Genomic DNA, 26,879 nt, shown 5'->3' on the forward strand with positions numbered 1-26,879 from the left:
GTTGGCCTTCGCTCGTATCCTGAGCAGGAGCCCTTGCAGGTGCTACCATTCAAGGTCAGAGCGGCCCTGGGAGCAATGAATGACTAAGGGGTAACTCCACATTCCCCAGAGCTCTGAAAGTCCCCAGTCAGAGCCTCATCACCGGTTGCAGTTTAGAGTCGTACCCAGGACACCGTTGCTAGATACCAGGTTTCCTAGAATCTATTTGCTAAGAAAACAATGGTTAAACTCACAAAATGTATCACACAACAACAGTGTCAAGAGGATCTTCAAGACAATTCTGAAGATGCTTCGCTCGGTATGGTTGATTCTGGGCAGCAGGGGATCCCCGACCGTCAACAAGCTACTGCTCATAAAATTCAAGTAACACAAAAGAAAATTATTGCCACTTGGAATGTAAGAACCCTATATCAAGCAGGAAGATTGGACAATGTGATAAATGAAATGGAAAGACTAAAGATTAACATCATGGGAATTAGCAAAGTTTGTTGGATAGGTGCTGGAACATATCAGAATAGAAATAAAACACTAATGTATTCTTGTGGAATATCCAATACTAATGGAGTAGGAATTCTTATGGGTGAAAACATGGCAAAAAGTGTTTTGGGATATTGGGCAATATCAGAAAGTGTTCCTTGTTAGATTCAGATGACAACCATTTGATTTAGCAATTATACAGGTATATGCACCAACAACAGATGGAACAAATGAGGATACAAGATAAATTCTATGAAGAGCTTGAACAAACAAAGAATGGATGCAAATCTCAAGATATTGTTATTGGCATGGGAGATCTAAATGCCAAAGTAGAGCAAGGTGCTGATGGAAATACCATAGGAAAATTTGGACTAGGGGAAAGAAATGAAAGTGGTGAGAAATGGGTAGAATGGTGCAAGGTGAATAATCAGGTCATTATGAATATCTACTTTAAAAATCATTCAAGACACTAGAAATCAAATTGACTTTATTACTATAAACCAAAGATTTAGAAACTCAGTTACTCGACGCAAAACATATCCAGGTGCAGACTGTGATAGTGACCATAAACCAGTAGTATATCATGTAAAAGTAAAACGGAAGAAACTAAAGAAGCAAAAACCTGAACAATCCCTTGAATACTTGCAATTAATTAAAGAAGAAAACTTAAGACAAAAATTTACAATTGAAGTAAGGAATAGATTTCAGAGTCTAGAAATAGAATCTGTTGAAGATGATAGCAATCATGTAGAAATGAAATTCAACTCTCTAAAGGATGTCTTGGTAGAATCAGCAAAGTCAATGGTTCCTAAAAATGAAAAAAGCACAAAGAATAAATAGATGACAGATGAAATCAAAAATCTAATGGAAGAAAGGAGATGGAAGAAAGCAAATCCTATAGAATATAAGCCCTTAGATAAAAAAGTTAAAAGCTTATGTCAAAAAACCAAAGAAGAATGGTTAAACCAGGAATGTGAGGAAATAGAAAGAATCCCTATTACTGATCCAAAAAAGGTTACATCAACAAATCAAGAATATCACTGGTAAAAAGCTCCTCTGTTCTTCAGGTGGATGTTTGAAAGCAAAGGACATTAGCCTTATCATGGAAAAAGGTGAAATTATGAACAGATGGACTGAGTATATTCAGGAATTGTCTGAAGATGATCGGGGCGAAAAACCAGAATTAAGAAAAACATTAAAGTTCCAAGTATTTTAAAATTTTTAGTTTGTAATACAATAAATAAGATGAAGAAAGGAAAGACAGCAGGTCCTGATGAATTAGTAATAGAACAAATTATCGCCCTTGAAGATTATGGAATTGAAAAACTTACTGATTTAATCAATGACATTTATGAGACTGGAGTAATACCAGAAGAGATGAAAAAATCAGTATTTATCACTCTTCCTAAGAAAGCTGGAGCAATAGAATGTGAATTACATAGGACCATAAGTTTAATGAGTCATATCACCAAGATACTTCTACGATCTTTGATGACAAGAGCTGAAGGTAAGATACAAGCTGAAATAGGTAAAGAACAATGTGGTTTTGTGAAAGACAAAGTACAAGAAACGCAATATTGATGTTAAGGATACTATCAGAATGAGCTATTCAAGTGCAAAAAGATTTGTTTGCTTGTTTTATCGACTACACAAAAGCATTTAATAAAGTGAAGTGCAATAAGTTATTTGAAATATCACAGAAAACTCTAGATCTAGATTTGAAAGACCTCTGCCTAATCAGAAATCTGTACTGGGAACAAACTGCCGCTGTAAGAATAGATGGAGAAGTGAGTCAGTTTACGAAGACCAGGAGAGGCATTAGACAAGGGTGTGTTTTCTCCCCTGATTTATTTAATGTGTACAGTGAAACAATATTACAAAAAATAAGAGACGTCTTGGGAATCAAAGTTGGCGGTGAAAACATCAATAATTTCAGATATGCAGATGACACTGTGTTAATTGCAAGTACGGAGGAAGATCTACAAAACTTAATAGATATAATTGTTGAAGGAAGTGCAAAATGGGTCTGCCTATCAATTGCAAAAAGACAGAATGTATGCTGATATCCAAAAAGAAGGAGAATCCTATCTGCAGGCTGAGAATAAATGGGGAAGACACAAAACAAGTACAGAACTTTTGCTACTTAGGAAGCTGGGTTACATCAGATAGCAGGTGCTACTTGGACATCAAAGGAAGAATAGGGATGGCAAAAGACACTTTTACGAGAATGAAAAGTATACTGATCAATACTAAACTAGGCTTGACAACCCACCTCAGAGTACTGAAATGTTATGTTTATCCAGTTATGTTATATGGCTCAGACTGTTGGACAATATCTAGTAACACGAGGAAATGAATTGAAACAGCAGAGATGTGGTTTTTGAGGAGGATACAAAGGATATCATGGGTGAAAGGAATATGTAACAAGGATGTCATGAACAGAGCAAACACAAAAAGAAAAATAGTGTATGAGATCATGAAAAGGCAACGTAACTTCATTGGACATGTAATTAGGAAAGAGGAGTTAGAATGCACGGTAATTATGGGAAAGATTGAAGGGAAGAAAGCAAGAGGAAGACAAAGACAAATGATGATGGAGACAGCAGCCAGAGAACTAGAAATGAATTCCAATGAATTGATCCACTTGACCTGAAACAGGAGTGTGTGGGCCATGGCAGTCAAAGCTCAAACTGGGCACGGCACCTGATGGCGACAATGATGAAATATGTGCGTCCCCACTAAATCTTTCAGCCTTCTCCAATCAGATGCCCTGGATAAACCATGACACCCAGAATTTGCTGAGGGCCAGATCAGAGGCATGGATCAGAAGTCTGAAGACCAAGAAAGCTGCAAGAGGTGTACGATCTCCAGAACGCCATCTCATGGGCGAAAAGATGATTCTGGACCAAACTGGAATCAACGAGGGATGCTCGACAGTTGTAGCAGGGCCTGAATGCGATAACCTCCTACAAGGTTAAATCAAGCAACAAGGATGAAAACAGGACATCACTTCCAGATGAGTCAATGATCCTTTGATCTCAATATCTGAAGCTGACGTGCAGGCTGCCTTCAAGAGGGTGAATCCACAGAAAGCATCCAGACTGGATGGGGTACCTGGCTGAGTACGGAAGACCTGTGCTGACCAGCTGGCTGCCTTCTTCACTGAGATCCTTAACCTCTCACTTCAGCAATGTGCGATATCCAACTACTTCAAGCAGACTTCAATTGTCCCAGTGCCCAAGAAGAACATGGTGACCTACCTCAATGACTATTGCGCAGTAGCACGTACATCCATGAAGGGTTCTGAGAGGCTGGTGCTGAAACATATCAGCTCCTGTCTGAGTAGCGACTTGGATCCACTTCAGTTTGCCTGCTGGAGCAGCTGGTCCACAGCAGATGTCACCTCTTTGGCTCTTCACTCAATCCTGGAACATCTGGACAGCAAAGATGGATACATTTGGATGTTCTTTATCAATTACAGCTTTGCATTTAATACCATCAGCCCCTTGAAACTAATTGTAAAAACAGCATGGCAGTGCCTCTACTTAATTTGGAGTTTGTGGGGATTTGGCAGGATGTCTTAAACTTCAACAATATTCTATAAATGTGTAATGGAGAGTGTACCGGCTGGCTGCATCATGGCCTGCTGTGGAAATACCAATGCCTTTGAACTGAAAAATCCTACAAAAAGTAGTGGATTCGGCCCAGTACATCACAAGTAATGCCCTCCCAACCATTGAGCACGTCCACATGAAACGCTGTTGAAGGAAAGTAGGATCCATTATCAGAGATCCTCACCACCCAGGCCATGCTCTTTTCATGCTGCTGCCATCAGGTAGAAGGTACAAGAGCCTCAGGACTCACACCACCAGGTTCAAGAACAGTTACTACCCCAGAACCATCAGGCTCTTGAACAGATGGGATAGCCACACTTACCTGCCCATCCATTGAGATGTTCCCACAACCAATGATCTCACTTTAAGGGTTCTTTATCTTGTTATTTTATATTCTCATTATTTATTGTTGTTTGTTTCTATTTGTATTTGCAGAGTCTGTTGTCTTCTACACTGTAGTTGATCTTTCATTGATCCTGTTATAGATACTATTCAAAAGATTTGTTGAGGATGCCTATTGGGTTGTATATAGTGATATATGTGTACTTCGATAATAAAATTTACTTTGAATATTAAGTTTCTGCAACAGATGACTCATTCATCTACAATTCATTGCTGTGTTCTTCTAGTTCATTATAAATATACCTTTGTTTGGAAATCATTTGTAGTCTTTAAGGATTTTGTGAACTGGTTTAATTAGGACTGTGCAATTGGGTGTTGGACCTCCTAATAAAAAGACCTAAGATAGTCAGGATGTGCAACCGCTTTGCCTTCCCCATCATCCTCAACACGGGTGCCTCCATGGCTGCATGCTGAACCCACAGTTGTACGTTCTGCTCACACGAAACTGCACGGCCGTACACCTGAGTAATCATTGTCAAGTTTGCGAAAATACTTATCTTGGGGCTTATCACCAACAAAGTTGAGAGAGCCTACAGAGAGGATGTGGAAGTGATTGACACTGGTGCCAGGCAAGTCACCCCTCCCTTAATGCCAAAAAGACAAAGGTGATGTTTATCAACTTCAGGAGAAATTGCACCGTTCACTATCCCCTTTACACTGGTGCACAGCAGTGGAAACCTCCTGCAGGTGTACATCTTGCACAAACTCTCATGGTCCGAGAGCACATACTACACAGTCAGGAAAGTTCACCAATGCTTCTACTTTCTGAGGAGGCTGAAGGGAGCTGGACTTTGCACATCCATTCTCATGTCATTCTACAGATGCACAGTAGGGAGCATCTTAGCAATTGCTGCTTGGTACAGAAACTGCACTGTGGCAGACAGGAAGGCTCTACAAAGGGTAGTCGAAACTGCCCAATGCAACACCGGCACCAGACTAGCCACCATGAAGGACACATGTACAGATAAGTGCCAGATAAGGACCAGAAACATCATGAATAATCCTTCTTATTGACTGTTTGTCCCACTCCCATCAAGAAGGAGTCTACATAGCATGTACACCAGGACCACCAGTCTCAAGAGCAGTTACTTCCTTCAAGCAGTAAGGCTGATCAACACCTCCACTCACTAACTCACCCCTCTGCACCTCCAACCAGCACTGTTTTACTTTTTCCTGTCAGTCAACTTAGGTACTGACAGTCTTGTGCCTAGCATCACTTTATGGACATGCAATCAATCTATGTATATAAGCTAACTTGTATATTTATATTCATTGTGTTTCTTATTATTGTATTCTTTATCTTTTGTGAGTTTTTTACTGCATTGGATCTAGAGTAACAATTATTTTGTTCTCGTTTACACTTGTTTACAGGAAATGACGTTAAACAATCTTAAATCTTGAATCTTGAATTTGGAAATCTGAGAGTGTTAAATGCGTGTTAAGAACTATTTGACTAAATCTAAATGTGTATCATTAAAAATAAAATAACCAGTGTTTTAACTACTTTGGAAGAATCTCCTCCTTGGTGGGGGTGGGGGAGATGGGGTCCCACCACTCAAGCTGTGGGTATTGGCATACACAGACAGGGCAGTAAGCTAGTTCTTGAAGAGTAGGTAGGTACAATGTATTTTCCATATTGCGGGAACATTTGGATATTGAAATCAGATAGGTCTTAAAATGTTCATTTAAATTTAGGGCTTTGCAGACAGAGAACTCAGTACCATCACATCACAGATGTACACAGATCATTAAATGTCAAGTTAAGGTGTGAAAAAAAGGAACTTTGTTATTATATCAAACAGGTTGGAGGAAAGTCATTTTTGTATAGCTATTCAGATCCCAAATGTGATTATATCTGGACCTTGTAGCTCTCCAGCCAGAACCATAACAGCACCTTCCTTTAATACTGTGATGCCAGTTGTATTATCACAGAGGCATCTATTTAATGAGTATATCAGCTACTAAATGCTGGATAAAATATTTCAAGTCAGTTTAAGGAATTTTAAAGGGTTTGGAAAGTATCTGAGAATCCATCTCTAAAAGCTGCCTGCTCATGTTTGCCAGTCTCAGCAGGGTCCCTTGCAGTACCAAGAAAAACATGAAATTAGTGCAGGGCGCTCCTCAATGTATTCAAACTGAGCCATGGCTGTAATAAGGAGCTTTAAGTTACCGATTGAATTGGTGGTGATGGAAACTGGTGTGTGACAGCATTGAGTATGCACCTGATGCCAGGAAAAGATCAGACATGCTAAATCTTGTTCATGCACAGATGTACCCAGAATGATTTTTGCATTTGATGCAGTTTTACCTAGAAGTGATTCTTTGGCCAACCTATTCTAGGTCAAGTCAAATTTTGATTTGAATGCCTAAAAAAATAGATGAACAATGATCCAATTTTTAGCAGACATTGGCAGAAAAGCTCAACAGTCAGTGAGTATTAGATTATGAAGACAAGCAGTCCTCTTTTATTGTCATTTAGTAATGCATGCTTTAAGAAATGATACAATATTACCTCCAGTGTGATATCACAAAACACAGGATAGACCAAGACTGAAAAAATTAACAAAACCACATAATTATAACATATAGTTACAACAGTGCAACAATACCATAACTTGATGAAGAACTCCATGAGCACAGTAAAAAGTACTAAGTCTCCCGCATGGGAGGTTAGTTAGGAAAATTCAGTTGCTAGGTATACATGGAGAGGTGATAAATTGGATTAGATATTTGCTCAATGGAAGAAGCCAAGGAGTGGTAGTAGAGAATTGCTTCTCTGAGTGGAGGCCTGTGACTAGTGGTGTGCCATAGGAATCAGTGCTGGGTCCATTGTTATTTGTCATCTATATCAATGATCTGGATGATAATGTGGTAAATTGGATCAGCAAATTTGCTGATGATACAAAGATTGGAGGTGTAGTAGACAGTGAGGAAGGTTTTCAGAGCCTGCAGAGGGACTTGGACCAGCTGGAAAAATGGGCTGAAAAATGGCAGATGGAGTTTAATACAGTGTGAGGTATTGCACGTTGGAAGGACAAACCAAGGTAGAACATACAGGGTTAATGGTAAGGCACTGAGGAGTGCAGTAGAACAGAGGGATCTGGGAATACAGATACAAAATTCCCTAAAAGTGGCATCACAGGTAGATAGGGTCGTAAAGAGAGCTTTTGGTACATTGGTCTTTATTAATCAAAGTATTGAGTGTTATAGCTGGAATGTTATGATGAGGTTGTATAAGGCATTGGTGAGGCCGAATCTGGAGTATTGTGTTCAGTTTTGGTCACCAAATTACAGGAAGGATATAAATAAGGTTGAAAGAGTGCAGAGAAGGTTTATACGGATGTTGCCGGGACTTGAGAAACTCAGTTACAGAGAAAGGTTGAATAGGTTAGGACTGTATTCCCTGGAGTGTAGAAGGATGAGGGGAGATTTGTTAGAGGTATATAAAATTATGATGGGTATAGATAGAGTGAATGCAAGCAGGCTTTTTCCACTGAGGCAAGGGGAGAAAAAAACCAGAGGACATGGGTTAAGGGTGAGGGGGGGAAAGTTTAAAGGGAACATTGGGGGAGGGCTTCTTCACACAGAGAGTGGTGAGAGTATGGAATGAACTGCCAGACGAGGTGATAAATGCGGGTTCTTTCTTAACATTTAAGAATAAATTGGACAGATACATGGATGAGAGGTGTATGGAGGGATATGGTCCGTGTGCAGGTCAGTGGGTATAGGCAGAAAATGGTTCGGCACAGCCAAGAAGGACCAAAAGGCCTGTTTCTGTGCTGTCGTTTTTGTATGGTTTCTATGGTTTCTCAAATGTCCCACATCTCATGCAGACTGGAGAAGGAATAAAAACTCTCCCTGCCGTGCCCGACCACAGTCCATCTCTGAGTCATCCGAAAACTTCGAGCCTCCGATCAGCACTCCGACACCAAGTACTGAGCGCCATCTCTGTCCGAACGATTCGACCTCAATCTTGGTCGCCAACAGCAGGCAAAGCTGGGGATTTTGAGGCCTTCCCTCCGGAAGATTTCCGACCGCGCAGTAACAACAGCAGCGAACTGGCGTTTCAGAAATTTCTCCAGATGTTCCTCTGTGCTTTCACGTCCGTCTCCATCAAATCAGAATTGTCCACAGCCCCTATTTAACGGATACAATATCATTTTTCACCGGAGGGCTGCACACGCGTGGCGCACTGCTCTCTCTCCTCCCACCTATTAGAGGAGAAAGAAACAGAAGCAATGCTCCATATCAGTGACCTTTCATTGGAACTGAGAGGCTTTAAGATATTAAAAAATGAGGAAGAAGGAACAAACAAAAGACCTGTTATGCGGCAGAAACCAGAAAAGAATAATGACTGAACAAGATAGTGCAAGACGAAGCAAGGTATGATGATTCAAGTAATGAAATGAGAAGTTTGAGGATGTGTAAAGGAGAGAGCCAGAATCATCTGAAATTACATGAAGAAACTGTTGCAGATGCTAGAAATCTGAAATACAAACAGTGAAAGCTAGAAATTTTCCATTGAGAAAATTATAATTCTTTTGGGAAGTTCACAGGGTTTTCATTACTTCTGTCGCAGTGCCACATATATCATTTTGCTCATATTCTGCTGGATATCTGCCTATGCTTCTTGTAGTTTGTAGTTAAGTATGTTTTCTTTTACTTTGAATAGTGTTAAGACATCAAATTTCATGTCCTTAGCAAAATCATAACTTGTTTCTGTTTTTCTAGCTATGTTTTACAGGAAGCATTTAAAAGGGACTGTAAACTTTAGCTTTTATATATTTATTGGAACTGGAAGTACTTGTATAGCAGAATAAATTTGATATTAGATCTCACTGATTATACTGTATTTGATGCATTTTAATGCACACAATAATCGAGAAGAACATGAATATAGTAACGTTTGTCATTTAGAATAAGCCTGCTCCTCCAAAAAGGACAAGTTCATTGGTTAAATCTTTTCAGTGATCCATTGGTTAAAGGCATTGTACGTTATGTGGCAGAGTATTCAAATTTCTGTTCATGAACCATTTCAAATAACATTAGAGAATCCTATATTGCCTATATTCTAATAAAGTTCATTGTTTATTTGGTGAGGACTCACAAGGGGTAAAAATATGAATGGACACAAAGATAGGAGATGGAGGGTAAAATGTGTTTGAAGCTTAAGATCAGTTTTGCCATGATCTGACAAGTAACGGAAGTTCAAAGAAGCTTTTGCACTTCTGCTCTTGTTATTTGATGTTCTCATGATTTGTCATGAGTAAGGTTTCAAAATATTCATGATTAGGAATATTTCTGTTATATTGTGGTTTAACTTTCCATTGCAAATATAATGAAAGGGCCCAGTAGTGATTCTATGGAATACTTTTATTCAATGGTGGGTCGAAGAAAAGTCTTTGAATGCTTTTAAAGCTGTAATAGATTCCTGATAAGCAAGGAAGTGAAAAGTTACCTCAGGTTGACAGTAATGTGACGTTAATCAGATCAGCTACTTTCTCATTAAATGGAAGAGCAAGTTTGAGTGGTCTGCCCCTGCTTCTTATATGTTTGTATGCTAATTTACTGTATACCTAAAGGACATGATCACTTTAATTTAATATACTGGCCTCTTGAGTTTTTAGAAATCCTTAGTTCAATATTGCCTTCCTTTGGAAAGAAAGATCTTGCTCGTATTTTGCTGTCAACCAGTGAGCTACACCCCACTGAGCAAATTACAATTCTCAATAATTGTATGAAACACTTTAACATCACTTCTGTTTTTATTCCAATGCACAAATATTGTTATTTCTGTTTCTCTGCTTGGGTAAATTTGCTATTTTGTATTTATTTAAATATTAAAAAGTTCCTCACCAGATAAGAAAACAGTTACCTTCATGTAAGTTAGATTTTGGAATGAATTTCAAAGAGTGCAAACATAAAGGCTTTGAAGTATCCTATGGATTAACCTTCCTTCACAGCCACCCCTACAGGGAATATATACACAGTGTGGCCACAAATCCATCTGTATAAACACAAAGTTTAGTGTCAAACATTGATACAACACTTCAGTTTACTTTAGTGTTCAAATTAAGCCTAATGATTTATCCAGATTGTGGCAGGAGACTAAGAACAATCCCAACAATAAGTTTGCTTTTACTTATTTGGCCATATATCACAGATTTTCTCTCTAAATTCTAGCATAAACTTCAACTTTAATAATTTCTCTTCATCCTTTGAAAATATGCATGGCAAAAATACATCTCTGCGATTTCAAAATGATTATTTTTGGGGATAAGAGAATATTTTGTTAGTACAGCAGCATTTTCCTTCTTATATTACTGGTTTTACTAAAACACTGCATTTAATAAAAGTGCATTCTTTGTACTCTTCAATCCTTGGGAATAATGAAGGTTCCATTTGTCACATCTGTGATTTTGGTTAATCTCATCACAGATTTACTGATTAGGTTCTGAGTTAATTAAGTTTGTGCCTGGAACCATCCTTTACTGCAGAAGTAAAGGCGTTTTCTCAGCTGAATCTTGCTGGAAGGCTTTCTCCCTTTCTTCCCTCTCTCTCCCTTTCAACTTTAAGGGCTGAATACTTCTCCATGGCTTAGACCACTGGCTGATGGGGAATGCAGTGCCATTGAAGCCAGTCAGTAGCATGTTCTACCTATCTTGGTGTGTCTGCATCTCTTTATCTGAGATTAAATTCCAATGTATCATTGAAGTACTTCCTTAGATCGTCATGGGATCACTGACCATGGGCCAAGAATCTGGCGTCCAACTCGAACGTCCAGTCCAGTGGAATTGGCCCTTGAAGATATTTACCATTGACACCAGTTTCTGTGAGGATGTGTTGACATCAGTGTAGTGGTCTTTTGGCGTGGTGAAAGAGAACATACATAGAAGAACATACAAGAGGGCATCCTTGGTGATAGCTTTCCGGGCACTTTAGGTTTTTTCAGTCATTTATTCAGGTCCTCCATAACAAGAAAGACTTTGAATTGGGCTGACTAACCAAGTTCTGATGAAGATGTAGTATCTGCGTGCTTTACTGGAAGCTTCAATATCTGAAGATTGCAGTGAGGCTGACTAATTTTTTCCCTCCTCCTTTTCTATTCTTTGTTCCCTGCTGTGGCCTCTTGCCTCTTCCCTTCCCTGCCTATCAGCTCCCCTTGGTGCCCTTCCTTCTTCCCTTTCTCCCGTGGTCCACTCTTCTCTCCTATCAGACTGTTGTGAGTTTGCAGGGATAGAGCACCTCAGAGAAAAACTGGTGTTGTGGGCATGATCGAGGATGATATTTGTTTGATTTGTAACATGGTTTGAAATATTGATTTGAATGTGATCTTAACTCTATCCAAATCTAAAATCCATGGAACAGAATAATTGGAGGGAGCAAGTAATAATCAATTTTAATCAATTTCCCTCGGGATCAATAAAGTATGACTATGACTAGTGAATCACAAAATCAATTAATGTTTTCAAGAGGAAGAGATCCCCTATTTTTTCTTTGGAAGTAAAATGGTAAAATTATTTCACTTCAAGTTCATTTTAATTTTATAAATAGAGATTACTTCTGATTAATAAACATGGCAATGATATGAGAATTTAATGTTCATGTTGAATGACCAGGCTATTTAAATGCAACATCTTTAAGAATAGGCTGTAGATTAAAAAGGAAACTCCACCTCATTTTCTATTCAGAGACTGCTATACATTGTAAATCAACCATCATTCAGGCCATGTTTGTTAGGTTATAACTGGAGGTCAAAAGCGCAACTACACCATGTGTCTGAATCACTTTCAGACACAACTGTTTAATATGTTGCTATGGGAAGAAGTTGAAAAGAAAAACCACAAAAGTTCACACTCAAGATACTCCTAATATGATTTTCTCTGATAATGGAAACAATGAGTGCTTGTAGCAGTGATCAAAGTGGGAGTTTAACGTGCAGTGTCTAAACCTACAGCTAAAACGTTCCAGCCAAATTTTGTCTTTAAATTTTAGTTTCATGTGAAATATTAAGAAATTAATTTTAATGTTTACTTGACTGAAAATAATTTAAGGCAATATCAATTTTGCTCCTATCTATCCAGACCTAATGGACAGAAAACAGAGGAGTGCAAATTAAATTCTTGCTTAGATCACTGCTACAAGTTAACGGATTTGATAAAGTTGATGGCTGCAAGCCTCAGGGCTTCAGACTGAGCAGGCTACAACCTACACTAATGACTGAGATGAAGGGATCAACGAATCCAAGTTTCCTGATGCTACAAACAAGATGTGGACGTGAACTGGCAGAAGCATTTCCTGAGGATGCAAGGTTTATAGAAGGTTTTCAGTGAGTGGGTAAGAAGATGGCAGGTTGGGTGCTATTTAGACAAACATGATGCTTTTTCACTTCAATAAGAAAGAAAGGAAAACAGTTTATTGTTGTAAATGGAGCTTAAATGTTCAAGCAACATACATCAAAGTTGCTGGTGAACGCAGCAGGCCAAGCAGCATCTATAGGAAGAGGCGCAGTCGACGTTTCAGGCCGAGACCCTTCGTCAGGACTAACTGAAGGAAGAGTGAGTAAGGGATTTGAAAGCTGGAGGGGGAGGGGGAGAAGCAAAATGATAGGAGAAGACAGGAGGGGGAGGGATAGAGCCGAGAGCTGGACAGGTGATAGGCAAAAGGGGATACGAGAGGATCATGGGACAGGAGGTCCGGGAAGAAAGACGGGGGGGGGTGACCCAGAGGATGGGCAAGAGGTATATTCAGAGGGACAGAGGGAGAAAAAGGAGAGTGAGAGAAAGAATGTGTGCATAAAAATGAGTAACAGCTGGGGTACGAGGGGGAGGTGGGGCCTAGCGGAAGTTAGAGAAGTCAATGTTCATGCCATCAGGTTGGAGGCTACCCAGACGGAATATAAGGTGTTGTTCCTCCAACCTGAGTGTGGCTTCATCTTTACAGTAGAGGAGGCCGTGGATAGACATGTCAGAATGGGAATGGGATGTGGAACTAAAATGTGTGGCCACTGGGAGATCCTGCTTTCTCTGGCGGACAGAGCGTAGATGTTCAGCAAAGCGGTCTCCCAGTCTGCGTCGGGTCTCACCAATATATAAAAGGCCACATCGGGAGCACCGGACGCAGTATATCACCCCAGTCGACTCACAGGTGAAGTGATGCCTCACCTGGAAGGACTGTTTGGGGCCCTGAATGGTGGTAAGGGAGGAAGTGTAAGGGCATGTGTAGCACTTGTTCCGCTTACACGGATAAGTGCCAGGAGGGAGATCAGTGGGGAGGGATGGGGGGGACGAATGGACAAGGAAGTTGTGTAGGGAGCGATCCCTGCGGAATGCAGAGAGAGGGTGGGAGGGAAAGATGTGCTTAGTGGTGGGATCCCGTTGGAGGTGGCGGAAGTATTGGATGACATACCTTATCAATGGAGTACAGCAAACATTTAGGAAAACAAACTATATATAGCTTTTTTATTGCTAGCAGGCTGCTCTGCAAGAGTGTGAAAGCCTTATCATATCTGAACTGGTTTTGATGATGAAATCACATCTGGAGTACTGATACATAGTTTTATTCTCCTTATCTCAGGAAGCCTATATATGACTTGGAGGGAGTGTGACTAACATCTAGCAGGTTCCTGAGATGAGAAACTTCTCTTACAAAGAAAAACGTATGTAGAATGCACTGGAATTCTTTGGACTTAAGAGGCATAAGAAGTGAACTCTTTGAAAAGTGCAATATCTGCAAAAGTACAGAAGATGATTAGAACTAAACTACACACACCAACAAACTCCAATCCATCTGACCCATGGGTCAGTCTCCGAATCAAATCCCGTATAGTGATAGGGGATTCGATTGTAAGGGGAATAGGTAGGCATTTCTGCGGCCACAAGACAACAAGAGAGTATATTGCCTCCCTGGTGCAAGGGTCAAGGATGTCTCTGAGCAGTTGCAGGATATTCTGGAGTGGGAAGGTGAACAGCCAGTGGTCGTGGTGCACATAGGTACAAATGATATAGGTAAAAAATGAGATGAAGTCCTACAAGGTGAATTTAGGGAGTTAGGAGATAAACTAAAAAATAGGACCACAAAGTTAATTATCTCCAGATTACTACCAGTGCCACGTGCTAGTCAGAGTAGAAATAGGAGGATATATCAGATGAATACATGGCTTGAAAAATGGTGCAAGGGGGAGGGATTCAAACTTCTGGGGCATTGCAACCAGTTCTGGAGGAGGTGGGACCAGTACAAACAGGACGGTCTGCACCTGAGCTGGACTGGAACCAATGTCCTAGGGGGAGCGTTTGCTACTGTTGCTCAGGAGGATTTAAACTAATGTGGCAGGGGGATGGGAACAAGTGCAGAGGAACATTCGTAACAAGGTGGATGAATTGAAAGTGCAGATAGCTATTAATGAATATGATATAGTTGGGATCACATAAACAAGACTCCAGGGTGACCAAGGATGGGAGCTCAACATTCAGGGATATTCAATATTCAGGAGGGATGGACATGAAAGAAAAGGAGGTGGGGTAGCATTGCTGGTTAGAGAGGAGATTAACGCAATGGAAAGGAAGGACATTAGCCTGGAGGATGTGGAATCAATATGGGTAGAGCTGCATAACACTAAAGGGCAGAAAACGCTGGTGGGAGTTGTGTACAGGCCACCTAACAGTAGTAGTGAGGTTGGGGATGGCATTAAACAGGAAATTAGAAATGCGTGCAATAAAGGAACTGCAGTTATAATGGGTGAATTCAGTCTACATATAGATTGGGTGAACCAAATTGGTAAGGGTGCTGAGGAAGAGGATTTCTTGGAATGTATGCGGGATGGTTTTCTGAACCAACATGTCAAGGAACCAACTGGAGAGCAGGCCGTTCTAGACCGGGTATTGAGTAATAAAGAAGGTTAGATAGCAATCTTGTTGTACGAGGCCCCTTGGTTAAGAGTGACCATAATATGGTGGAATTCTACATTAAGGTGGAGAGTGACATAGTTAATTCAGAAACAAGGGTTCTGAACTTAAAGAAGGGTAACTTTGAAGATATGAGACGTGAATTAGCTAAGATGGACTGGCAAATGATACTTAAAGGGTTGACGGTGGATATGAAATGGCAAGCATTTAAAGATCGCATGGATGAACTACAACAATTGTTCATCCCAGTTTGGCAAAAGAATAAACAAGGGAAGGTAGTGCATCCATGGCCGACAAGGGAAATTAGGGATAGTATCAATTCCAGAGAAGAAACATACAAATTAGCCAGAAAAAGCGGCACACCTGAGGACTGGGAGAAATTCAGAGTCCAGCAGAGGAGGACAAAGGGCTTAATTAGGAAAGGGAAAAATGATTATGAGAGAAAGCTGGCAAGGAACATAAAAACTGACTGTAAAAGCTTTTATAGATATGTGAAAAGAAAAAGATTGGTTAAGACAAATGCAGGTCCCTTACAGTCAGAAACAGGTGAATTGATCATGGGGAACAAGGGCATGGCAGACCAATTGAATAACTACTTTGGTTCTGTCTTCACTAAGGAGAACATAAATAATCTTCTGGAAATAGTAAGGACCGAGGGTCTAGTGAGATGGAGGAACTGAGGGAAATACATGTTAGTAGGGAAGTGGTGTTAGGTAAATTGAAGGGATTAAAGGCAGATAAATCCCCAGGGCCAGATGGTCTGCATCCCAGAGTGCTTAAGGAAGTAGCCGAAGAAATAGTGGATGCATTAGTGATATTTTTTCAAAACTCTTTAGATTCTGGATCAGTCCCTGAGGATTGGAGGGTGGCTAATGTAACCCCACTTTTTAAAAACAGGGGTGAGAGAGAAACCGGCGAATTATAGACCGATTAGCCTGACATTGGTGGTGGGGAAAATGCTAGAGTCAGTTATCAAAGATGTGATAACAGCACATTTGGAAATCGGTGAAACATCGGACAAAGTCAGCATGGATTTGTGAAAGGAAAATCATGTCTGACGAATCTCATAGAATTTTTTGAGTATGTAACTAGTAGAGTGGATAGGGGAGGACCAGTGGATGTGGTATATTGGATTTTCAAAAGGCTTTTGACAAGGTCCCACACAGGAGATTAGTGTGCAAACTTAAAGCACACGGTATTGGGGGGTATGGTATTGATGTGGATAGAGAATTGGTTGGCAGACAGGAAGCAAAGAGTGGGAATAAACAGGACCTTTTCAGAATGGCAGGCAGTGACTAGTGGGGTACCGCAAGGCTCAGTGCTGGGACCCCAGTTGTTTACAATATATGTTAATGACTTAGATGAGGGAATTAAATGCAGCATCTCCAAGTTTGTGGATGACACAAAGCTGGGTGGCAGTGTTAGTTGTGAGGAGGATGCTAAGAGGATGCAGGGTGACTTGGATAGGTTAGGTGAGTAGGCATATTCATGGCAGGTGCAATTTAATGTGGATAAATGTGAGGTTATCCACTTTGGTGGCAAGAACAGGAAAATAGATTATTATCTGAATGGTGGGTGTTTAGGAAAAGGGGAGGTGCAACGAGACCTGGGTATCATTGTACACCAGTCATTGAAAGTGGGCATGCAGGTACAGCAGGCGGTGAAAAGGGTGAATGGTATGCTGGCATTCATAGCAAGAGGATTCGAGTACAGGAGCAAGGAGGTTCTACTGCAGTTGTACAGGGCCTTGGTGAGACCACACCTGGAGTATTGTGTGCAGTTTTGGTCCCCTAATCTGAGGAAAAACATTCTTGCCATAGAGGGAGTACAAAGAAGGTTCACCAGATTGATTCCTGGGTTCATATGATAAAAGACTGGATCGACTAGGCTTATACTCTCTGGAATTTAGAAGATTGAGGGGGGATCTTATTGAAACGTATAAAATTCTGAAGGGATTGGACAGGCTAGATGTAGGAAAATTGTTGCTGATGTTGGGGAAGTCCAGAATGAGGGCTCACAGTTTAAGGATAAAGGGAAAGCCTTTTAGGGCCAAGATGAGGAAAAACTTCTTCACACAGAGAGTGGTGAATCTGTGGAATTCTCTGCCACAGGAAACAGTTGAGGCCAGTTCATTGGCTATATTTAAGAGGAAGTTAGATATGGCCCTTGTGGCTAAAGGGTTCGGGGGTATGGAGAGAAGGCTGGTACAGGGGTCTGAGTTGGATGATCAGCCATGATCATACTGAATGGTGGTGCAGGCTCGAAGGGCCGAATGGCCTACTCCTGCACCTATTTTCTATGTAAGATCTGTCTTCTGGATAGTGAATCCGTGAAAAGTATCTGGCCTGGATGGTGTCCCTGGCCGTGTTTTTAGATCCTACACAAATCAGCTGGCAGGGATATTTGTGGACATTATGTTAAAGTCTCCCCACTTCAATCTGAGTTCCCACGTTCTTTAAGAAGACAACTACCATTCAAAAACCTAAGAAAACTAAGCTTACGTGCCTTAATGATTACCAACCTGTATGTCTGACGTCCACCACCAGGAAGTCCTTTGAGAGGCTGGTGATAGTACGCACTAACTCCAGCCTTCCAGTCAACCTTGGCCTACTGCAATGTGCCTGCCATCAAAACAGCAGATGCCAGGTCCCTGGCTTGACACTCATCTCTGTAGCATCTAGACTACAGCTCCATTTTCAATACTATAATTGCAAACAAGCTTATGTCCAAGCTCTTTGACATCGGATTCAAAGCGTTCCTCTACAACTGGAACCTTAACTTCTTGAGGACCAGACTGCAATCAGTAAGGATAGGCAATAACGCTTCCACCATGATATGAGTATTCACAATACTGGTGCCCAACAAGGCTGCATCCTCAGCCCCCTACTCTGCTGCTGATTTCTTTTCTTGACTTTGTGGTTGAATTCTTCTCTAAGTCCATGTTCAAGTCTGTAGGTGATATCACTAAAGGTGAGCCATGTCTGAAATAACAATGAATTGGAATACAGGAAGGAAATAGAGAGTCTGGTGCAATAGTGTTATGGCAAAATCTTTCCCTCAATGTCAGCAAAATAGCTGGTCACTGACTTACAGAATGGGGTGGTGCACATACTCCTGTTTACATCAAAGGTGCTGAGGTTCAGGGGGCTGAGTGCTTCACCAAGAGACTGACCAGATCTAACTAAATTGAGTCAATTGCCAAGAAAGCTCACCAATGGCTCTACTTCTGAATGTCCCTTTAAATGTCACCATTTTTAATCGAAGCACCAGAAGAAAGCATCCTGTCTCAAATACATAATGGCTTGGTATGACAACTGGTTTGTCCATGACTGTAAACAGCTGCAGAAATTTGTAGACACAGCTCAACACTCCATGGAATTCAGCTTTCCCTTGATCAACTACACTCCCCACTGCCTTGGTAAAACAGTCAACATAATCTAAGGCCCACCCACCCAGACATTCTCTCTTTTGTGGCCTTAAGCAACTAGGCTCAAGGACAGCTACCATCCTGCTGTTATAAGGTACTGAATAGGTCCGTAGTACAATAAAATGGACTCGTTACCTCCCAAGCCACCTCATTATGGTCTTACATCTCATTGTCTACCTGCATTTCATTTTCTCTGTAACTGTAACATATTATGCTGCATTCTGTTATTATTTAACTTGTATTACCTCAATACACTGTTGTAATAAAATGATTTGTGTGGACGTTGTGCAAGTGTTTCACTGTTCTTTGCCACCATGACAATAATAAACCAGCTTATCGATCTTCTGAAGAAAGTTGACAGGGTAAATACTGAGGTATCCTTTACCTTGGAAAGATCTAGGGGATGTACCCTCAGAATAAGAAGCTGGTAGTCCAGGATTAAGGGCAGGAGGAATTGTTTTCACTTAGTGCTGTAAGTTTTTAGAATTCTCTGCAGCAGAGAGTTATGAATATTCAATTATTGATATTTAGGATCAAAGGATTTTTAAAATCCAGGGAAATCAGTGGATTAGGAAGCAAAGTGGAGTAAGAAATCAGCAATGATCTTGTTGAATGGCAAAGGGCAAATAGACTGCTGCTATGCCTACTTTTTAAGTTCTGATTCACATACTGTAGATACAATGTTACACCATCACGGAAAATAGAAATTATAGACTTGGATGTACACGAAAAAGACATGCTTCTAAAATCGGTTTCAAAATACTATGTTATTACAAACATAAGAGAATGATGATGTAAACTGTATTAATAAGCATCACTGTCTTTTATGAATAATGAATATGACCAGAATATTTTTACACTTTGTTCTGAACTGTATATCAAAAAGATAAAACATTCTGAGAAGGTGTGAAAAAGAAAGATGACATTGAAATTCAACAGAATAAAAAAGTTTTTCAGGGACATTGAAATACCTGAGGAAAATTTTATAAACACATCAACAGACATTACATGGAGAGCTTTTACCAACTGATATTCTCACCAATGTATCTACACACCAATTCTGAGGTAAACTTTGAATTCTCTAAGATAGTACATTCAGAATGGGAGCCCTGCAAAAACTGTATCAATACTAATTAGATGGCAATTTAAGGTTAGTTATAAACTACTGAGAGTTCTTAAACATTTTTATACAGAGAGAATCAATTATTTAAATTATTTTGCAGAGTTTATCAAAATAATTTTTGTTCTGTACAAATTTTGAGAAAAATGAACAAAAGCAGGACTGCTTAAATAAATCAAAGTTTCCATTTGAGAAAATGTTGAGTCGCTTTGAGACTTCAACACATTGAGACTATCATTGCCCATCTAAGCCACAGACTAAACTTGCCTTCTACCTTGCTATTTCCTCTGAAATAAAACAACTTTAATTAGCAGTCCATTCAAGGATATTCAGTTTAAATAAAAGTCAAAATAGTCCTTATGGTAGCTATTACAATGTGATACTCTCAACATCTGCTTTTCTGTCATTTTGAGTTTAAAAATAAAATTGTTTCCTAATCCCTTGAGTTGGCTGTGGATAGTTATTTTTCGATTTTGGCATTAAAGCCCAGTGTTAAATGGTTTCCTGACTCTCTTGCAGATAATTGGTAACCTTGGGCCTCTGGAACTGATCCTCAACACACCCAGTCACCACAGAGTCCACCATGGTGAGTCTGGCTTGATAGAATGGCCTTCTGTGTTGTAAAATATGCAATATTTCCGGCTGTCTGGAAAGCTGTCAGCAAACATTTTCCATGCTATTTTTTATTTAGTGGTTTTGAAGAGATTACTAAAATATATTGTATCAAAGGAATTAAATCTCATTTATAAAGTAATAATCTTTCTCAAGGATTTTATCTTTAAAGCAAAACTTACGTTTGGAGAAGTTTGTGTCTGAACGGACCCAGTTCACAACACAGCATGGTTCAGCTTCGACAAAAATAAAGGAAAGCATGATAGACAAAAATGAAATTGCTTTATAAACTTAAAACTCATTTGTTGTTCCTGTTTGAAATATTATTGTATTAACAATTTTTATTGTATTTTGAATGCTGCATATACAGAGTGGCGATTGTCTAATATGCAGCAATTGATTTTGAATTAAATTGAATGGGATTGAATGGAAATCAGGTTGTTTCAGAATTGCTGCAAAATAATCAGATAGATGGTTTACAAATTAACCTTCCAAACAGCCTATGCATTAAAGATTGTACGATTGATGCTGAAGCAATGCAAGGCTTTTTTTCTGATCGAACGCTGTACAGAAGTTAATTACTGTATATTAATACAGGTGCTATCAAAATATCCTTGGTTCAGGTTTTGCATTCTTTTGCTGTCTCTCTCAGGAAAACCATTTTTGATAGCAGGAGTTTAGCTGTCCATTCTGCTTCTTAAGTGGATTGTCAAGATTGAGTCTTAAGATTGTACAATATGGAAGCAGGCTCTTCAGCCTGAGTTGTTCAAGCCATCCAAATTGTCAACCTAAACTTGTATCATTTGCCTGCATATAATGCATATCCCCTCTAAACATTTCCTTTCCCCGTATCTGTCTAAATGTCTTTTCAATATTGTAATTGTACCTGCCTTTACCTTGTCTTTGGGCAGCTCATCCATATACCCACCACCCTATTTGATAAAGGTTGCCCCTCAGGTCCTCTTTAAATCTTTCCCCTCTCATCTTAAATCTGTGTCCACGCAACACACATCAAAGTTGCTGGTGAATACAGCAGGCCAGGCAGCATCTGTAGGAAGAGGTGCAGTCGACGTTTCAGGCCGAGACCCTTCGTCAGGACTAACTGAAGGAAGAGTGAGTAAGGGATTTGAAAGTTGGAGGGGGAGGGGGAGATCCAAAATGATAGGAGAAGACAGGAGGGGGAGGGATAGAGCCGAGAGCTGGACAGGTGATAGGCAAAAGGGGATACGAGAGGATCATGGGACAGGAGGTCCGGGAAGAAAGACGGGGGGGGGGGGTGACCCAGAGGATGGGCAAGAGGTATATTCAGAGGGACAGAGGGAGAAAAAGGACAGTGAGAGAAAGAATGTGTGCATAAAAATGAGTAACAGATGGGGTACGAGGGGGGGGTGGGGCCTTAGCGGAAGTTAGAGAAGTCGATGTTCATGCCATCAGGTTGGAGGCTACCCAGACGGAATATAAGGTGTTGTTCCTCCAACCTGAGTGTGGCTTCATCTCCACAGTAGAGGAGGCCGTGGACAGACATGTCAGAATGGGAATGGGATGTGGAATTAAAATGTGTGGCCACTGGGAGATCCTGCTTTCTCTGGCAGACAGAGCGTAGATGTTCAGCAAAGCGGTCTCCCAGTCTGCGTCGGGTCTCACCAATATATAAAAGGCCACATCGGGAGCACCGGACGCAGTATATCACCCCAGTCGACTCACAGGTGAAGTGATGCCTCACCTGGAAGGACTGTTTGGGGCTCTGAATAGTGGTAAGGGAGGAAGTGTAAGGGCATGTGTAGCACTTGTTCCACTTACACGGATAAGTGCCAGGAGGGAGATCAGTGGGAAGGGATGGGGGGGACGAATGGACAAGGGAGTTGTGTAGGGAGCGATCCCTGCGGAATGCAGAGGCGGGGGAGGGAAGGATGTGCTTAGTGGTGGGATCCCGTTGGAGGTGGCGGAAGTTACGGAGAATAATATGTTGGACCCGGAGGCTGGTGGGGTGGTAGGTGAGGACCAGGGGAACCCTATTCCTAGTGGGGTGGTGGGAGGATGGAGTGAGAGCAGATGTACGTGAAATGGGGGAGATACGTTTAAGAGCAGAGTTGATAGTGGAGGAAGGGAAGCCCCTTTCTTTAAAAAAGGAAGACATCTCCCTCATCCTAGAATGAAAAGCCTCATCCTGAGAGCAGATGCGGCGGAGACGGAGGAATTGCGAGAAGGGGATGGCGTTTTTGCAAGAGACAGGGTGAGAAGAGGAATAGTCCAGATAGCTGTGAGAGTCAGTAGGCTTATCCGTGTAAGTGGAACAAGTGCTACACATGCCCTTACACTTCCTCCCTTACCACCATTCAGGGCCCCAAACAGTCCTTCCAGGTGAGGCATCACTTCACCTGTGAGTCGACTGGGGTGATATACTGCGTCCGGTGCTCCCAATGTGGCCTTTTATATATTGGTGAGACCCGATGCAGACTGGGAGACCGCTTTGCTGAACATCTACGCTCTGTCCGCCAGAGAAAGCAGGATCTCCCAGTGGCCACACATTTTAATTCCACATCCCATTCCCATTCTGACATGTCTGTCCACGGCCTCCTCTACTGTGGAGATGAAGCCACACTCAGGTTGGAGGAACAACACCTTATATTTCGTCTGGGTAGCCTCCAACCTGATGGCATGAACATCGACTTCTCTAACTTCCGCTAAGGCCCCACCTCCCCCTCGTACCCCATCTGTTACTCATTTTTATGCACACATTCTTTCTCTCACTCTCCTTTTTCTCCCTCTGTCCCTCTGAATATACCTCTTGCCCATCCTCTGGGTCACCCCCCCCCCGTCTTTCTTCCCGGACCTCCTGTCCCATGATCCTCTCGTATCCCCTTTTGCCTATCACCTGTCCAGCTCTCGGCTCTATCCCTCCCCCTCCTGTCTTCTCCTATCATTTTGGATCTCCCCCTCCCCCTCCAACTTTCAAATCCCTTACTCACTCTTCCTTCAGTTAGTCCTGACGAAAGGTCTCGGCCTGAAACGTTGACTGCACCCCTTCCTACAGATGCTGCCTGGCCTGCTGTATTCACCAGCAACTTTGATGTGTGTTGCTTGAATTTCCAGCATCTGCAGAATTCCTGTTGTTTGCGTTAAATCTGTGTCCTCTAGTTTTTGACTCACCTACCCTGAGGAAAAGACTGTGACCTATGCTTCTCCTGATTTTAAATACCTGTCTGTAAGGTCACCACTCAGCCTCCAGTGCTCTGTGGAAATAAGCTCCAGCCTGTGCAGACTCTCCTTCTACCTCAAGATGTGCAGTCCTGGGACCTTATTTTTGAATCTTTTCTACGCCCTTTCCAGCTTATTATCATCCTTCCTATAACTAGCCAACTAGCACTGCACACAATATTCAAGTCTCACTAATATCTTGTACAGCTGTAACATGATGTCCTAACTCTTGTACTAAGAGCCTTAGCCAAAGAAGGCAAGTGTGCCATGTGTATTCTTCACCACCATCTACCTGTGTCTCCACCTTCAGACAACTATGTTCTTGTACCCTAGGTCTCTCTGTTCTACAACACTCTCCAGGACCCTTGCAAGTCCTGACTGGTTTAATTTACTAAAATGTAAAACTTTGCCCTGTCTGAGTTAACCTCAATGCAAGGAGTACCGCGAGAATGATAGGAAAGGCAGACGAACTCAGGGCATGGATCAACACCTGAAATTATAAATTGTAGCCATTAGTGAGACTTAGTTGCGGGAGGGGCAGGACTGGGAGCTTAATATTCCGGGGTTCTGTTGTTTTAGACGCAACAGAGCGGGAGGAATTCAAGAAGGAGGGGTGGCGTTAATAGTCAAGGAAAATGTCATGGCAGTGCTCAGTCAGGACAGACTGGAGAACTTGTCTAGTGAGATGTTAGGGGTGGAAATGAGTAATCAGAAAGGTATGATGTGTTAATGGGGCTATATTACAGACCACCCAACAGTCCAACAGAGGAATGCAGACTGTTGCAAGAAACATAAGTTATACTAGATGATTTTAAATTTCCACAGCCTTGTCCTTTATTCTAACAAGAACATACAAATTTGGTACTCTCAAATTTCACTTTTGTAGGCCTTGCATTTACCAATCATCCCTTTGCCAGAAAACAGCCAATTCCAATCACCACTTTTCAGGCGCTTTCTGATGCCATCAAAATCTTGAAACTAATGGAATGGTAATCACTAGATCTAACGTGTTTCCCTCCACACTTTATATACACCTGCCTGTCTTGTTTCCTAATAGTTCTCCCCATGTTCCTGGGTTCTGCCATTCATCAGCACACTACAGGCATTTTACTGTGGCTAATTGGTGTACCATCCTGCACAGTTTGGGGATGTAGGGGGAAACACATGCACACTGGAGGAAGCTCAAGTGCACATAGGACCACAGCCAACATGCAAGGTCAGAATTGGGCCAAGGATTCTGCTGCTGTGAGCTAGCAGCTTTGCTGCGGCACCATTGTGCCACAGCTGGACTTGATTCCTTTCTTGAAGATGGTCATGGTTGCAACTTTTCTGAAGTCCCCTGGAATATCCCAGATGTGAACTTCAAGGCTGTAGGTTTGTGACTGAAGCTCTACATGTCCAGTTTGACATTTTCACTGGGGATACAACCTCTTTCTTATTATTTTTCAGTTGAAATACAGCTCTTGCCACTCCTTGTAGCAATGAGGATGGCCTGGATAGGCTGCTCTGCAATAGTGATCAGGTGACTCATATCAAGCAACACAGTTGATGCTGAGAAGATTATGAACTCTTTCTCCCAGTGGGTATTAACTGTCTCTTTGTTCTTGACCCAGTGTTCTCTTGTTTCTGAATCTGAGTTGGACGGGGCTTGTGTGGAGGTACTGCAGATGGCATTAACTGTGTTGAGGAATCCAGATAGATCATGACTCTCAGTGAATCATTGACCCTCATGCAATCTCTCCATTCACTGTCTGTTTGTTAGTTCATGTGTTTTCCTCTGGACCTCTTCCCTCAGGAACCTACAGATCTTTTACTTTTCCTTTGAGGGACATCTAGATCATATGTTCTTGATCCAGGAACATCTTATGTTTGTGATTAATTCACTCTTATCAGTCCAGTTCTTTCCATTAGAGAAGCTAAGAGTATTGTCAATCAAGCAGTTATGGAGAACCTTAGGAAAGCCCAGAAGCTGTGAATATCTTTTGGTCTTGTAGGCTGGGAGATGACACATTGTGAAGAGACAGTTTTGTAGGATTCTTGTGATCACCTTATGACCAGAAAGAACTTCAAAATATGAAAACTTTTTCTTCCAAAGAAAATTTCCATTTGAAGATATAATGTTATACTTAACATATGCAATCTGCGGCCACTTTATCAGGTACACCTTTATGGCTGCTTGTTAATACAAATATCTAATCAGACAATCATATGGAAGCAACTCAATGCATTTAAACATTCAGACATGGTCAAGAGGTATGGTTATTGTTCAGACCAAATATCAGAATGGGGAAGTTACGTGATCTAAGTGATCTTGACTGCAGAATGTTTGCTGGTGCCAGATGGGGTGATTTGAATATCTCAGAAACTGTTGATCTCCTGGGATTTTTATGCACAACAGTTTCTAGAGTTTACAGAGAATGGTGTGAGAAACAAAAAGACATCCCGTGATTGGCAGTTCTGTGGGCAAAAACATCTTATTAATGAGAAAGGCCAAAGGAGAATGGTGAGACTGATACAAGTTGACAGGAAGATGTCTGTCACTCAAATATCCATGCGTTACAACAATAGTATGCAGAAGAGCATCCTGAATGTACAAGCATGTCAAACCTTAAAGTGGATGGTCTACAGCAGTAGATGTCCATAAACATTCACTCAGTGACCACTTTATTAGGTACAGGAGGTTCTCAGTAAAGTGGCCTCTGAGTGTATGTTGTAATAATATCATTCCATATCATTTAAAAAAAAATGTCACTTTGTCTCTCTGCAAATGTTCGGTGTTGGTAGCAAAGGAGCAATTGAATAATTTTGCACAAATTGAAGCCACATTGCCCATTCTGCTGTACTGCTCTGCAGGAACTCATTGCAGGCATTCCTTAGGCCACTGTAGTGCACCCTACCTTCTGCAGCTGCTTTATTAATGATCTTACATCTACCATTAAGTCAGAAATGTGGGGATGTTCATCAATGAGTGCATGAAGTTAAATTCTAATTAAAATCTCCTCATACTATAATTAAACCCATACCTGCAAGCAGTGCTAGCAAACTACACAGCTAACGCAGGTGTCCTGCTGACAGTTCATGAAACTACTTCTTTTACTTTTTCTTTCAAATATGATTCTACAGCT

At 41.1% G+C, this 26,879-nt stretch overlaps 1 protein-coding gene across 1 annotated transcript in view; it reads left to right on the plus strand.

Annotated features, from left to right (window-relative positions):
- The window catches only part of agmo (alkylglycerol monooxygenase), a 403,147-nt gene that overhangs the window by 215,107 nt on the left and 161,161 nt on the right, over window positions 1-26,879 (plus strand). The window contains exon 6 of the mRNA XM_063043768.1: window positions 20,464-20,530. Coding sequence (XP_062899838.1) covers window positions 20,464-20,530 — 67 coding nt within the window. The remainder of the gene's footprint in view (window positions 1-20,463; window positions 20,531-26,879) is intronic.

Source organism: Mobula hypostoma, chromosome 3 (genome assembly GCF_963921235.1).
Source record: "Mobula hypostoma chromosome 3, sMobHyp1.1, whole genome shotgun sequence".
NCBI lineage: Eukaryota > Metazoa > Chordata > Chondrichthyes > Myliobatiformes > Myliobatidae > Mobula > Mobula hypostoma.